At 41.3% G+C, this 13,557-nt stretch overlaps 1 protein-coding gene across 1 annotated transcript in view; it reads right to left on the reverse strand.

Annotated features, from left to right (window-relative positions):
- Window positions 1-102: 102 nt before the first annotated feature.
- Window positions 103-13,557, reverse strand: part of LOC121314660 (nitric oxide synthase, endothelial-like) — a 42,329-nt gene continuing 28,874 nt past the window's right edge. Inside the window, exons 14-26 of the mRNA XM_041248133.1 lie at window positions 11,636-11,697; window positions 11,229-11,345; window positions 10,761-10,935; window positions 10,393-10,528; window positions 9,822-9,900; window positions 8,928-9,109; window positions 7,691-7,857; window positions 6,867-7,077; window positions 4,199-4,286; window positions 3,641-3,762; window positions 1,112-1,260; window positions 779-973; window positions 103-340 (exon numbers count right to left, since the gene is read on the reverse strand). Of these exons, the coding sequence (XP_041104067.1) occupies window positions 209-340; window positions 779-973; window positions 1,112-1,260; window positions 3,641-3,762; window positions 4,199-4,286; window positions 6,867-7,077; window positions 7,691-7,857; window positions 8,928-9,109; window positions 9,822-9,900; window positions 10,393-10,528; window positions 10,761-10,935; window positions 11,229-11,345; window positions 11,636-11,697 (1,815 nt within the window). The 3' untranslated portion in view covers window positions 103-208. The remainder of the gene's footprint in view (window positions 341-778; window positions 974-1,111; window positions 1,261-3,640; window positions 3,763-4,198; window positions 4,287-6,866; window positions 7,078-7,690; window positions 7,858-8,927; window positions 9,110-9,821; window positions 9,901-10,392; window positions 10,529-10,760; window positions 10,936-11,228; window positions 11,346-11,635; window positions 11,698-13,557) is intronic.

The raw sequence follows: 13,557 nt of genomic DNA on the forward strand, positions 1-13,557 counted from the left end.
TTTGGGAACAATTTTGGCTTGAAAGGCTATATCAATGTAATGTTGTTGTTGTTGTTGTTGTTGTTGTTGAAGCAAGAGCCGAAACGTTTGTCTGCTTGACTGAGTTGTATATATTGTGTATGTCCACATTATATGTGTGTGTGTGTGTGTTTATGTGTATTAGTGTGTGTAAATGTGGTATGGGTCCCACTGACAAGACAATAGCAGATTATTGCTCTGACTTCTCCACATTCCCGAGCTTTTTCTGCTCCTGAAAGTGGAATCTGTATCGGATCAGAGACCTAATTTCATGTGTACGCAAAGTGATCCCAAAGATATCCTCATGGTACTGGCTCTGGTCCTGCAAAAAAGAGGTTGTTATTTGATAGTGAGTAGATCTTTGCCTTAGCAAATAATGTCAAATTAGTGGCAATGGATGCCAAGTCAATGCAGAGGAAACTGGGGTTCATGTTTTAGTAACAGTATGTAGCTTTACATTCTAACTACCCTGTTTCCCTACTGAATGTTTTCCAAACTACATTTCTTTCTTGAATCCTATTCATTCACATGAGTGTGAAATCATTAAAAAGAGGCAGAAAGAGCTTGCAAAACTTTCCACTTTCATATTCTCAGCACTACTAATCTTTATTACTGCTCTACAGGTATTAGCTGCTAATTAATGATCATGCTAAGTTAGTAACGCTTTATTAGTTGAAAAATAAGGCAAACTCACTTTTGTGTTTGATGTTCATTCTAGCTTATACTGTAATGTTAATTAAATCTGTAATAATATCCTCACCCTCAGCTTGCTGAGATACTCCCCAGCCTCATCGAGACTCATCCCCCCTTGTGTTGACAGGATCTCTTTCACCGTGTTCAGCACATCCTTCGCCATGGTGACGTCTCCGCACACGTACATGTGACCCCTCTGCACACACAGCGTCTGGTACACCTGTGAGGCCAGCTGCTCCCGCAGAATATCCTGGACATACATCTGTGACGAGAACAGAATGCCATGCTACTCTACAGAAAACAATTTAGAACAGGGTTGGAACAAAGACCAGGACTGGAAGGACCAAGCTTGGCCACCCCTGCTCTATAGAGATGGGTATGCACGTTGTCTGGGCAGTACCTTCGGGGTGTGCTCCTCCCTGGAGTAGGCTGTGTACACGCCACTGAGGGCCCCCTTGCATTTCACGTCCTCCATTTCCTCCTTGTAAATGTGATCAAACTCTGCCCGGCGACAGCCAAATACCAGCACCATTTCCTTGGGCTTTTTTCCTAAGAACGGTGCATTAGAGAAATGGGTTATTAAAGGGTACATCAGCACTACATGACAAGTAAAACATAAACTACCTTGCTGTTCCGAATGTATATGTTCATTGTATAAAAATCTGTATGCGTCCAAACATTTGCTAATGCCGCACGGACAATGTCCAAAATCATTCTTCTGGAGCATCTCTTCTGAGCCAGAAAACTTGACTTCTGCATGTACTGTCAGGTGTACTGGTGCATGCCCAATGAAGCGTTGTGTAAGCTATAGTACCTCCACGTAGAATGACCAAATACATTCAAAATAGCAAGGTGGGATAGTTTATGTTTTATTTTTCACGTAGTGCTGACGTACCCATTAAAAATTCAAACGAAACGAACCTTATGACTCAAGCATTACCAGTACTGTATAGGATAAGATTTAAAAGTTCTCTGGACGTATTTGTTGTATAGATACTGAACAGCACATTTTGCACTGATTGTGACTTTTATCTGACCAACATGTTGATTTAAAGTTACACTACCGGTCAAAAGTTTTAGAACACCCCCATTTTTCCAGTTTTTATTGAAATTTAAGCACAGAGGTACAAAGGTAAGCAGTAAACTGCCAGAGGTTAAAAAAAAGGTTTAGGTTACCAAAAACTGAAAAATAATGTACATTTCAGAGTTATACAAAAAGGCCTTTTTCAGGGAACAAGTAATGGGTTAACAACTTACAGCTGTTCTGCAGCAATGGAAGCAAATTAAGCCTTGAAAGTTGATGCTAACAATTCCTACAGGTGTCCCAACTTTTGTTGATTACTTACAAACCCTCTGTCTGTATAAAAGCAGACTGTGTTACTACACCCTCTTAAGCATTATTTGGACAGTATTGAACTGCAGGAAGTAGTATATTGCTATCATAATGGCGAGAAAAAGGCAATTAACAAAGGAAGACAGACAGACCATTATAACCCTTAAAAGTGTTGGTCTTTCCTTTAGAGAAATTGTAAGTCAAGGTGTCAGTGAGTACAGTTTCCTACACCATCAAAAGGCACTTGGAAACTGGAGGAAACTCTGACAGGAAGAGGTCTGGCAGAGCCAAAGCCACAACAGCATCAGAAGACAAGTTTCTGAGAGTCAACAGCTTGCGTGATAGGCGGCTCACAGGACAACAGCTTCAAGCACAGCTTAACACTGGTCGAAGTAAGCAAGTCTCAGTTTCAACTGTGAAGAGAAGACTTCGAGCTGCAGGTTTGACAGGTCGAGTGGCAGTAAGAAAGCCATTGCTAAGATGGTAAAATAAGAAAAAAGGCTTGCCTGGGCCTTGAAGCACCGCCAGTGGACTACTGAAGACTGGAAGAATGTTTATGGACCGATGAATCAAAATTTATGGACCGATGAATCACGCAGGGTTTTTGTACGCTGTCGAGTAGGCGAAAGGATGGTTCCTTGGTGTGTGACACCAACTGTCAAACATGGAGGAGGAAGCGTGATGGTCTGGGGCTCTTTTGCTGGATCCAGAATCAGCAACTTGAACAGAGTAAGTGGCACCCTGAACCAGAATGGCTACCACAGCATTTTGCAGGGCCATGCAATACCCTCTGGTATACGCCTAGATGGTCAGGGGTTCATCCTCCTTCAAGATAATGACCCAAAACATACCTCCAGGCTATGTCAGAACTACCTTAGAAGAAAAGAACAAGACGGTAGGCTTCAAATCATGGAATGGCCGGCACAGTCTCCAGACTTAAACCCCATCGAGCTGGTTTGGGATGAACTGGACAGAAGGGTGAAAGCAAAGCAACCTACAAGTGCAACACATCTGTGGGAACTTCTACAACAGTGTTGGGAAGAACTTTCGAAACAATATTTGATTTCCATCGTAGAATGATTGCCACGAGTGTGTTTGGCTGTTATATCTGCAAAAGGTGGCTACTTTGATTAGTCAAAAATTTTGATTAAATTTTGTAAACAAATGATTCCATGATTTCTTTTTTATCTCCAATTGTTTATTTGTTCTATGCTTTAATTTCAGAGTACGCTGAGACATTAAACTGTGTCAATTTCAATAAAAACTGGAAAAATTTAGGTGTTCTAAAACTTTTGACCGGTAGTGTAGGTGGCGACGCTATCTCTCCTTACTCTTATCCCAGTTATTTTTACTGTAATGTGTTTAAATATGTGTTGAGTGCTGATGCTTCTGCTGAGTTGCTGATTGACTTCTCGGTCTGTGTTTTCAGGACCCCCTTGTAAAATAGGCTTGTGTCGTAATGGGTACTCTCCCGGTTAAATAGACAATACATAAATGATTAGCAAAACAGATACAATGAGGGTATCTTAGCGTGCAAAACCGAGAGCAAAGGAATGCTGATATTGCTCAAGAAATTATCTGAGGAGACCGACTGACCTTGGTGCTCTATCTCGTACAGCCGCTGTTGCCAGAAACTCCTGAAGGGGGCGATACCAGTGCCTGGCCCCACCAGGATACAGGGCACAGAGTCATCAGCAGGCAAGTGGAAGGAGGGTGCCCTGTAAGGGAAGAGTGTAGAGCTGCAGCCGAGGACTGTGGTCTAGTGATCTAATAGGTGGGATATATTGGGTTCAAAACCAGCTTAACCTACGGGGAAGTCTAGTGCAAAGGTTCTCATACTTTTTTGTTTGGGCAACACCAAAGCCATTTACTTTTTACCATAGAAACATACAAATGGTTGTGCTCTTTGGTGTTAACAATAGATTTAGTTTTACAGAACAACTTTTGCAAATTGTGCAAACTAGCTCACATACTTGTTGCTGCTGCCTGTATGCCACAAACATGATGAATTAAACCACACTGATGATTAAGAAGTGGGTTAAGTAGAGATGAGTAAACCACTCCATCCATCATCATTTCACATAAGCGAGGTCTCTTCACAGCCCTGAATACATCCCTCCTTTCCTCCTTCCCTTAACACACGGTGTACCTTACCCTTTGATGAAGATGGGCACCTCCTCCCCAGGCTTGAGCTGGTTCAGCCATGTGGAACAGACTCCAAGGTGCAGGGGACCTGCTCCATCTGGGGGGAAAGGAGACCGAGGCAAAGCGGGAGGTGAAGAGGGGCATTATACACAGAGAACGAGGCAGACAGACAAGTAAACAGATCGACAGGCATGCAAACTGGCAGACAAACAGACAAGAACAGATAGGTAGACATACAGGTAGGCAGGGCCGCCATCAGGGGGGTACAACCCTGACAGCTGTCCCGGGCCGAGCAGTAAGGGCTTTGTTTATTGTTTTAACTGTATTGCCAAAACACATTTCCTTATGTCCTGGAAATATTTTCAAATAATGTTTGCTTTCAAATCATACAATAAGCTTTAAATGCCCCCCCCGTCCCCCGTCCCTTTCCTTTTGCTGAGAAATGGTTTGCTCGTGCGCTATCGACTGACCTCACGCATACCGTCATCACCACGGATCCTAGCTTTCCAGAATAAAAATAAATAAATACAAATTCTCAGATTTAAAAAAAATAACCAAAACACAAAATCCGCATTATTCCGCAATTAAAATAAAAGGCTAAAATTGAGCTTCCACCGTCACATAAGTTAAACAAACAGTACTATAGAATAACAGTTAACACAATTCTAAGGAAGTAACACTAACAAGCTCACAGGTGCCATCAGTCATTAATATAAACAAACTTACAATTTTACCTTAAACATTACCAATACGTTTGTGTAGTAATAATAATAATAATAATAATAATAATAATAATAAATAATAAATAGTATTCATACCAGTTTATCTCCGAGTTAGACTTTGTTAACGGGATAGTATTGCCAAACTCCTTGACCCGGTCTTAGGTGTGGTTTTTATCGTTGTCTGCATGTTTTAAGGGAAGTCGTAACAACGCACTGGATACTGAAGTAAATTGCAGATACGTTCGTTTCAACATAAATGTGACAGCGCGCCTCGTTCAACCTTGACCTCTACACTAGAAGCAGTTTTACTGAACACGTATGTAAACGTAAATTTAAAGAAAATTTGCCTGTATTGATGATTATATATGGTACATGTATTGATGTGATTATCAAACAAACAAACAAAAAGCCTTGCATGCCTTTTGAAAATCCCTAAGTGTAAAACTAAAAATTCTCCGACAGCATTGAAAATCTGTGTTTTCCTGCGTTATTCCGTAGCAAACGGATTCTTAGTATGCATTATGCTCGTCCATAAAAGTGTGATTGTAGGCTGATTCAATGTATCATCATAAATCCGGCTCGCGAAAGCAAAATAGAGAAAGGAAAGAGAAAAGCGAATCGGAGCTGAGAAGCAGGAACCCTGTATTAAAGTGTTTTGTAAGTGATGTAAATAAAGAGAAAAACAAGGCGCTTTCACATAGAGAAAGGTCGTGGACCTACTGAATGCAATCTACAAAATTATATTCATAAAAATCAATAAGCCTAAGAAAATAATTTAAGAAAGGCAATAATTGAAATATGTATATAGTATTTAACCTTGGATGTTGCATATTAATGATATCCCTTTCAAAGTGTTAAAAGTAGTAAACGTTATATTATTTCTCAAAGTAAAGCAACACAACACATTTCAATAAACGAGTTGGACATTATGAAAACACATGGTATGTTCAGAGTCTGAACAGCCACTTTTAAACTGTGTATTAACTGATACACAACTAAGAACACTTCAGCTGGTCTCGATTTATTACTGGGTATAAGCCCAAGCAGTTAAGCTACTATTTGTAACAGCTGGTGTCTGCATAACGTGGACTGTTTTTGTTTCTTTAACATGGGCTATTAATCCTAGGGAAATAAGTACATACAAAATCATGAATATGTATCTAAATAGTTTAGAAAATAATTATTCAAATAGGTTTGCTGTATATGTGTATATGAATATGTGTCTTGGTTCATGGCTGACAAGTAAGGTTTTGTTAAAGAAAATAAATTATAAAATTAGAAGGTTGTTTACAAAGTAAACAGTGTCAATGTGCGCTAACTGAATTAAGGGGGGGCAGGATTGTTCTGGGCCACAAAATTCATGGCTGCTGCCCTGCAGGTAGGTGCAGGCAAACAATTATACTACATTAAAGGTGCCGGTACATATGCAGACATCCATTCAGATAGACAGACAGGCAGGCAAGTAGACAGTCTAAAACCCTTTTCACACTGATGCTCCTAACCGGGTTCCGACCCGGGTTCTGGCTACCTGGGTCACAATCCTGCATAGTGTGAAACCACGTACTTGAATCGTATTTGGGTTAACCTGTGGGTCGACATGCTTTGACCCGGGTAGAGTGAAACAAAATGCATGGGTGTAAGCAGACGAAGTAACAAACTGCCACACCTGCATGAAGGTTTTACTTTTATAAGCAACATCTCTGTTTAGCCATATTTTTGTTGATTGAGCTAGATTGCAGCAGGGATGAAGAAACATTTGCTCTAATCAACATTTGGGCTGATGAATCAATCTAGAGAAGCTTGAATGGAAAGGTCTGTAAGAAGCTCCTTCCAGTGCATTGCATACGCGCCTTTACTTGCTTCTATCACACAGGTCGACCCGGCTTCTTCCGAAAGCTCTGTGAAATCGGTTTAACAGACAGATAGGCAGGCAGACAGATAGACAGCTCTCTAACCTTGTGTCCTGTACTGCACCACAGCGACGGTGGCATGGACCTGGCTGGGGGTGGTCTCGGGGGAGGAGCTGATGGAGTAGTAGCGGGGCTGCAGCAGGGGCACCTGGCTGAGCAGGAGGGAGGAGGGCAAGCTGAGTGAGGGGAACTCCTCTAGAACCTCTGCCAGTGTGGGAGAGTGGAACCACTTCCACTGCTCATAGTCATCTCCAGCCTGCGGTACAAATAACGCTCACAACACAGTTGTCTGCTTTGCTTTGTGCTTTACAGTCACACCACAGTGAAACCACCAACCCCACTGCTCTCAGCACTACTCTGCTTTAAGTCTTAAATGTTTTTTGTATTTTTTTTAAAACATCCACAATTTTTGTTATTTCAATCATGGACATTTATAGAATTTCCATGAAAACAACTGCTCCTAGAAAAGCCACATAACACTAATGTTTAAAACAGTCTCCATTCAAATTTACCCCACTAGAGTTTTTGAACAGGGTTGCTTCAGTGTTTCAAAGGCTTTCAAAAGAGGTCTGTGGTATATCAAATACATGTTTTATGGCAGCATTGTTTAAAGGATTTAACTAGCTCTCCTGTGTGTCTGCACTGCCCTGCTGTCCCTTAAAAACAGTTCAGCACAATATTTTTGCATTTTTACCGTGCCTTCCCCATAGTCATACTATCCATTTCCCACAGTATACCCTGGTTTGCCATGATTTTTAACAAGCTTTACTGTGCCTCTCTGCATAACTGCTTCACCATGCTTTCAATGTGCGTTATTCCACTTTCCTATGCTTTTACTGTGGGAACCATTTATTAGGGGTGTGTCCTACCTGGCTTAGTTTCTCCAGCCTGCTCTTGTCCTCATCTGCGCTGGCACACTGGGACAGGGAGCGCAGGAGCTTGGGGCTTGGAGGGCTGCTGAGGTCTAGGAAGTGAGACAGAGCCTGGAGCAGGGTGCAGGGGGGCAGGCGGTTCTCACGCACCCAGCTGCTTTTACCTGCAGCAGAGAAAAAGAGTCCCATCAGCCTACAAAATCCACAATCCCCTGAACACGTGGGATCAAGTCATGAACTGTAAGATTACCGGCATTAGATTTGAAGATGTGATACTGTTTATGAGATTCACAGCAGAATCAGGTTTCAAAAAAGTTAGTACAAGTACATTCCTTAGCCACTAGATGGCATGTGTGTTACACAAGACTCATTTACATTTAAACAAACAGCACAAAACAAGATTGCCAAACTTTTTTGTGCTCTAATAAATCTTGTCTATAATTTTAAACACTAGTTCATACATTAAAAGTCCTCAAGCAGTCTAATGACATGCTAATAAAGATTACAGAAACTGCTTTACTTTTGTGTCTGATTCCACCGTGTAACAATTATTTTTTATTTTATTTATTTTTTTGTTCCATAGCTAGTAAGTGTTATTTCCTAATTGCTTATGCCTCAAAAGTATAGAAAATGGCTATTATTCCCCACAAACTTTGCTTTTGTGACCAGGACAGTGATATTTTGAAATATCACTATTTCCAATAGGAAAATGGGCAAATGGGTGTCTTTTCGTTCACATAAAGTCAGAAAAAAACAACATATGAATCCAAATTAACATGTATTTATACTAAAGTAATACAAAAATGACTACAAAAGATTTAGAAGTGAGTAGTTTTTCGAGACTTACGATTATACTGTATTTTTTTTTATTATTGTTATTATACCTATATTTTTGGTTTATATTTGTGTATTTCCTGGTTACATTATTTTTGCATGTGGTTTTGTCTCACCTGCTAACTTGTTGGTCGTTCCATCAATATTGTTGACAGCTGTAACCAAACACCAGTCTACATATGGTACTACAAAAAGTTTTAGGCTTGAAAAGCATTTTGTCCATTAAAGACATTTTTATTGAATGTTTACAAAACCACAATGACAATGACACCTGATACAGCCATACAATTAGCTGACATTGACAGCTTGCAATTCAGAAAAATGAACAACGATAAGAACAGCCCTGCTAACCCCCCCCCCCCCCCCCCCCCCCCCCCCCCGTGGTGTGTCCCCTGGTTACCATTCTTTTCCAGGAATTCCACAGCGATGGTCTCGTTAATGGGCGGGGCATCGGAGATGTGGGACAGCACGGCCTGCACCAACTCGTCCTGATTGGTTGGAAAGATGCCCAGGTGATCCCCGGGGAGGTACTGTAGCTCTTTCTGCCCCCCTGTGTCCAAGCGCACCAGGATCGTCGCACGACTGCATGCACACACAAACACACACACACACACACACAAACACACACAGTTAGTGCACACAAGTCAGAGCAGAGACCACAACGTCATTCCCACGTGGGTCTGTGCAAATACAGTCAGGGATGGCCAAGTCTGGAATCAATGTTTTTGTTCCACTGAAATGCAATCTGGAAAAAATCTTGACTGAAATAGAATTTCTGTGCCAGATTAGATTGGGCTCAGTAGAGTTGGGGTCAATTCCATTTTTTCAATTCATAACTTCTAATCCCATTTCCCTTTTAATCAGTTCAAATTCCTATTCCAATCATTTTACAACAAATGCTTTATTGAGCATTTAAATACTGTATACAACTTAATGAACTTGTCAGTTAACCTGATAAAGCCTATTGCATAAACCTCAGGACAGTGCTGTAAAACAGAATAGGAATTGGTATTGTATAAAAGGGAATTGGGACTGGAAATTGAATTGGAATGAAAAAGTGGAATTGACCCCAACACTGCTTGAGAGCGATATTATATTGTTTGTATTGTATCCTAATTTTGTACGGATTAGAAAGTGATAATCTAAATTCAATAACTGAAATGTATTAAAATATGCAGGGTACCCAGGGTTGTGTCTTTTTACAAATGGCAGGTTAAGAAAAGAAAGAAAAGCATACTGTACACCTACAGCTACATTTTGTATGCCAATACTAAATAAAGGGAATCTGAGTTACCTGGATTTTGGGCTCTGCAGGTTTTGTGTTGAGACGACTTTAGCCTGAAAGACCTTCCTCTTGTGGAGCTTGGAGAGGGCTGGAAACAGACAGACAGACATAGGGACAGAATTCACTGCACAGCAAGAAGGAATCTATTTGTCACCAAGGCTGCCATACGATTATGTTATCAATATCAAATTCATGCTTTCTTATATAAGGAGGTTGGCAAACCATTGAAATCAACATCTCATTTTCAAGGGGTCCTGGTAGACAGAACATTGATACAGGTGTCAGAATGCTCAGATGCTGAACACACAACCAGATCAGATCTCTAAGCAGTGCTATTCATCAGATAAAAAGAGCTTTGGCACATTCTCTAGTGATTCAATAACACATAGGTCATGTACACACATATCTGGGCTCATTACTGAATCACTAGATAATGTGACAAAGCTCTTTTATCTGATGAATACCGCTGTTTTTGTCTGAGAATGCAAAGGGTGTATTCCATTGCTTTTTGTGACAGAGTGGTTAGAATGTGACTCCACTATCCACTGGCACAGGACCCTCATCTGCTGACAGTGCTCACCTGTGATCGGGTCTGTGGGTGTGGCCTCGATCACTGTCCTGTATTTTTCAGGTTGCCAGCCGTGATCCCCTGAGAACACATCCTCGTCCTGGTCCGGACTCAAATCACTCCCCACGCAGAATGTGTCACAAGCAGCCTGAAGGCAGGAAACCCAAATTGCATTTATATCAATCCAGTATTGCATAATTGTGCATGCAGCCAGATTCTGAGACTATTAAGTTGACTTTATATTGAAAACTGGTATAAAAAAACTAGCCCCCAGAGGAGTATACAGAGGGACAGTCATGGCCCAGCCACGTCAGTGCATCAACTGTATTTTCTTTAAAGTGATAAACAGATGTAATAGCTATGTTTTATGGAGAGGTTACCCTGAAGATGTCCCTGGCCCAGGTCCTGAAGGACTCCTCTTGCCCGCAGAGCTCATCTCCCTCTCCCATCTGCAGGATGCGCTCCCCTCCCAGCTCGTCAAAGCGTGTGTCCACCGCATGGCCGAAAGCACAGAAGTGGGGGTATGCACTTGAGCCCAGACCAAACACAGAGAACCTGTGAAGAAATATGCATTATACCCAGCACACATCACATCCAGCAAGGAATTGCAGGCATGGACAGACAAGGTTAGGTGTTGGCGGGACTGAGCTACAGGTATATAAGGTATTAGTACACTAAAACTTGTCTCTTATAGTATTACTTTGTTTACAGTACCAGACAGTGACAGTGCTGAGCTGCAGGTCTATATTGGTCTAGACAGGTTAAGTGCTGAGCTGCAGGTCTGTACTATGGGTAAGATAGACCTAAAGTGCAGGTCTCTACAGTAAGGTATTAGACTGATTCTGTACCTGACAGTGCCCAGGGGCCCGGCACTCTCTGTGGTGCTGGACAGATGAGGTTTCCTGTTCTGCAACTCCAGAATGCTGTCCATTTTAGACAGGCTGTTGAAACGCCTCTTGTAGCTCCTAAAACACACTCACACACACACACAACAGTTATAAATTGATTCATTTATAGAACCAAACCATGTTTTTTTTTTTTATTCTAAAAACCTAATAACACACATCTGGATCTTGGAATGGTCCGTGCTCATGGTTTTACCCTGGTTTGGTTTTGTTATTTGTCTTGCAACTCTGTATTCTGTTCCAGTACATGTATTATTGAAATAAAATGATCAGAATTGCAGGTGTGTCTTATCCAGCACAGCTCTACTTGAAGCATCTACTTGTTACAACCTGAAGCTTCCGATACTCACTTCTGAGGTTCCGGTTGTTCTGAGGTAGGTTGGGCCATGTCCATCAGTGCTTTGGCAAAGCTCTAGAGAAGAGGGATTCAATTATTGTGAGTGTCACAGAAAGATTGCCAATACAGATTTATTGCATTGAGTTTTAGGGCCCTATTTAGCAAATATGTGAGCAGCAGCTTCCGCTCAGGCAAAAATGACAGCGTTAGTGACCCGTCGTGACAGATTTGAAGTCGAATCTCATGCCTGGGCTAACGCACATCAAATAGCAAATCATGCACCCAGCCAATCAAAGCACAGTGGAGGGGGGTGGCGTAAGGTTACAACCAATAAGGATTCAACATTCCCTTTAATATAATAATATTTTTATATAGCGCATTTCATAGTGGACCACCATCACAAAGTGATTTACAGAGGGAGGCTGTGAACTGTGCATTATATGCAGAGTCACTTATAATAGGACATTGATTTAACATCTCATCTGCAGGATGGAGCACAAGGAGGTGAAGTGACTTGCTCAGGGGCACACAGTGGAAGAGGTGGGATTTGAACTGGTGGACTTCAGGTTACAAGCCCTGAACTTTAACCACTGGACCACACTGCCTCTGCAATGGTGAACAGGGGCCATTTTGAAACCAAAAAAAAATGAAGAAAGGAGATAAAAGCGGAAACAAATTAAAGGCCAAGCTCCTCAAGCAAGGCTACATTTTTTTTTTTTAGCAGCCTGGAGGGGTAAAGTGAATACTTACAAAATAAAAAAAGTCATCTATAAGACTTTGTCTGACCTACCTGGCACTTAGCATCTGCAACACCCAACACTGGGGCTTCAAGTTCAGCATCTGCTTCCCTCAAACCCTGTAATATTTCCTCTGCATGTTCATGTAGCAGTGTGCCCTGCCCATGTGTGTGTTATGTCATTAAATGTTGCATGTGGTGTGTTACTGTTTGTGTATATGTATTGGTGCACAGGATATACATGAGTCTGTGTAACACAAGTTATTTAAAATATATAGTTGTGTTTAGGCACAGGGATTGCACAATAACTTCACGTGCAGATAAAGTATGTAATAATATGTCAGCACGGGATTGCACAATTTAGTTCATGTGTCGAGATTCAAGTGAATCTTGGCACAGCTGTATATATAGTGGCACGAAGCACTCACTCAGGGTTGGATGTTCATGGAGAAATGAGAGAGAGAAGGAGAAAAAGCAAAGAAAAGCAATTGCTACGTCGTGCTGGAGGACCAGCACGTGCTTGTTTGTTTTGTCTGTTCATCCTTGTGTTACGAAACCAGGAAGGTCCCTTATCGTATTGTATCATGAGTGTTTTGCTTGTTTTGTCGTGTCTAAATGTTTGCTTGTTGTCATTGTTAGACGGCTAACATGATCTGGAGCTGTTACCAAGGGCCAGCACAAAACCGGACAACACTGCACTGTGTATCACGATTAATTGTATTTGCACCACGAGCACTACAGCACACACTATTGGACTGGTGACCTTGTTTGTACATCGTGGGTGTTTTGTAGCAAGTTATTATTGGAGAGACTGCAACCCTTTATATCTACTGTGCAATACACATTGCTGTGTATTGCCAGAAAATTATTCTTTTCTGCCTTGTCATCAGACCACCTGGATTACAAATTAATAAACAAACCATTTCATCCATACTTTGTTGCCTGTTTATTTCAGTTGGATTACATCACCTGTTATTCACCTGCAGATTACCTTACCACTTTGCCACAGTTTAACATCACATCCATTACAGAGAGCTATGTTATGTAAAACACAAGAAGCCAGGATGATGTTCCTTATCTTTTGAGGAGTGTGTGTACTGTAGTGTTCCCCCAGAGACATCCAAAAATCGGAATCGCATTTTGAAGATTCCAAATGTTTGCTCAATTACAGTATAAGCACATTTAATGCTACGGTTAAA

Source organism: Polyodon spathula, chromosome 4 (genome assembly GCF_017654505.1).
Source record: "Polyodon spathula isolate WHYD16114869_AA chromosome 4, ASM1765450v1, whole genome shotgun sequence".
NCBI lineage: Eukaryota > Metazoa > Chordata > Actinopteri > Acipenseriformes > Polyodontidae > Polyodon > Polyodon spathula.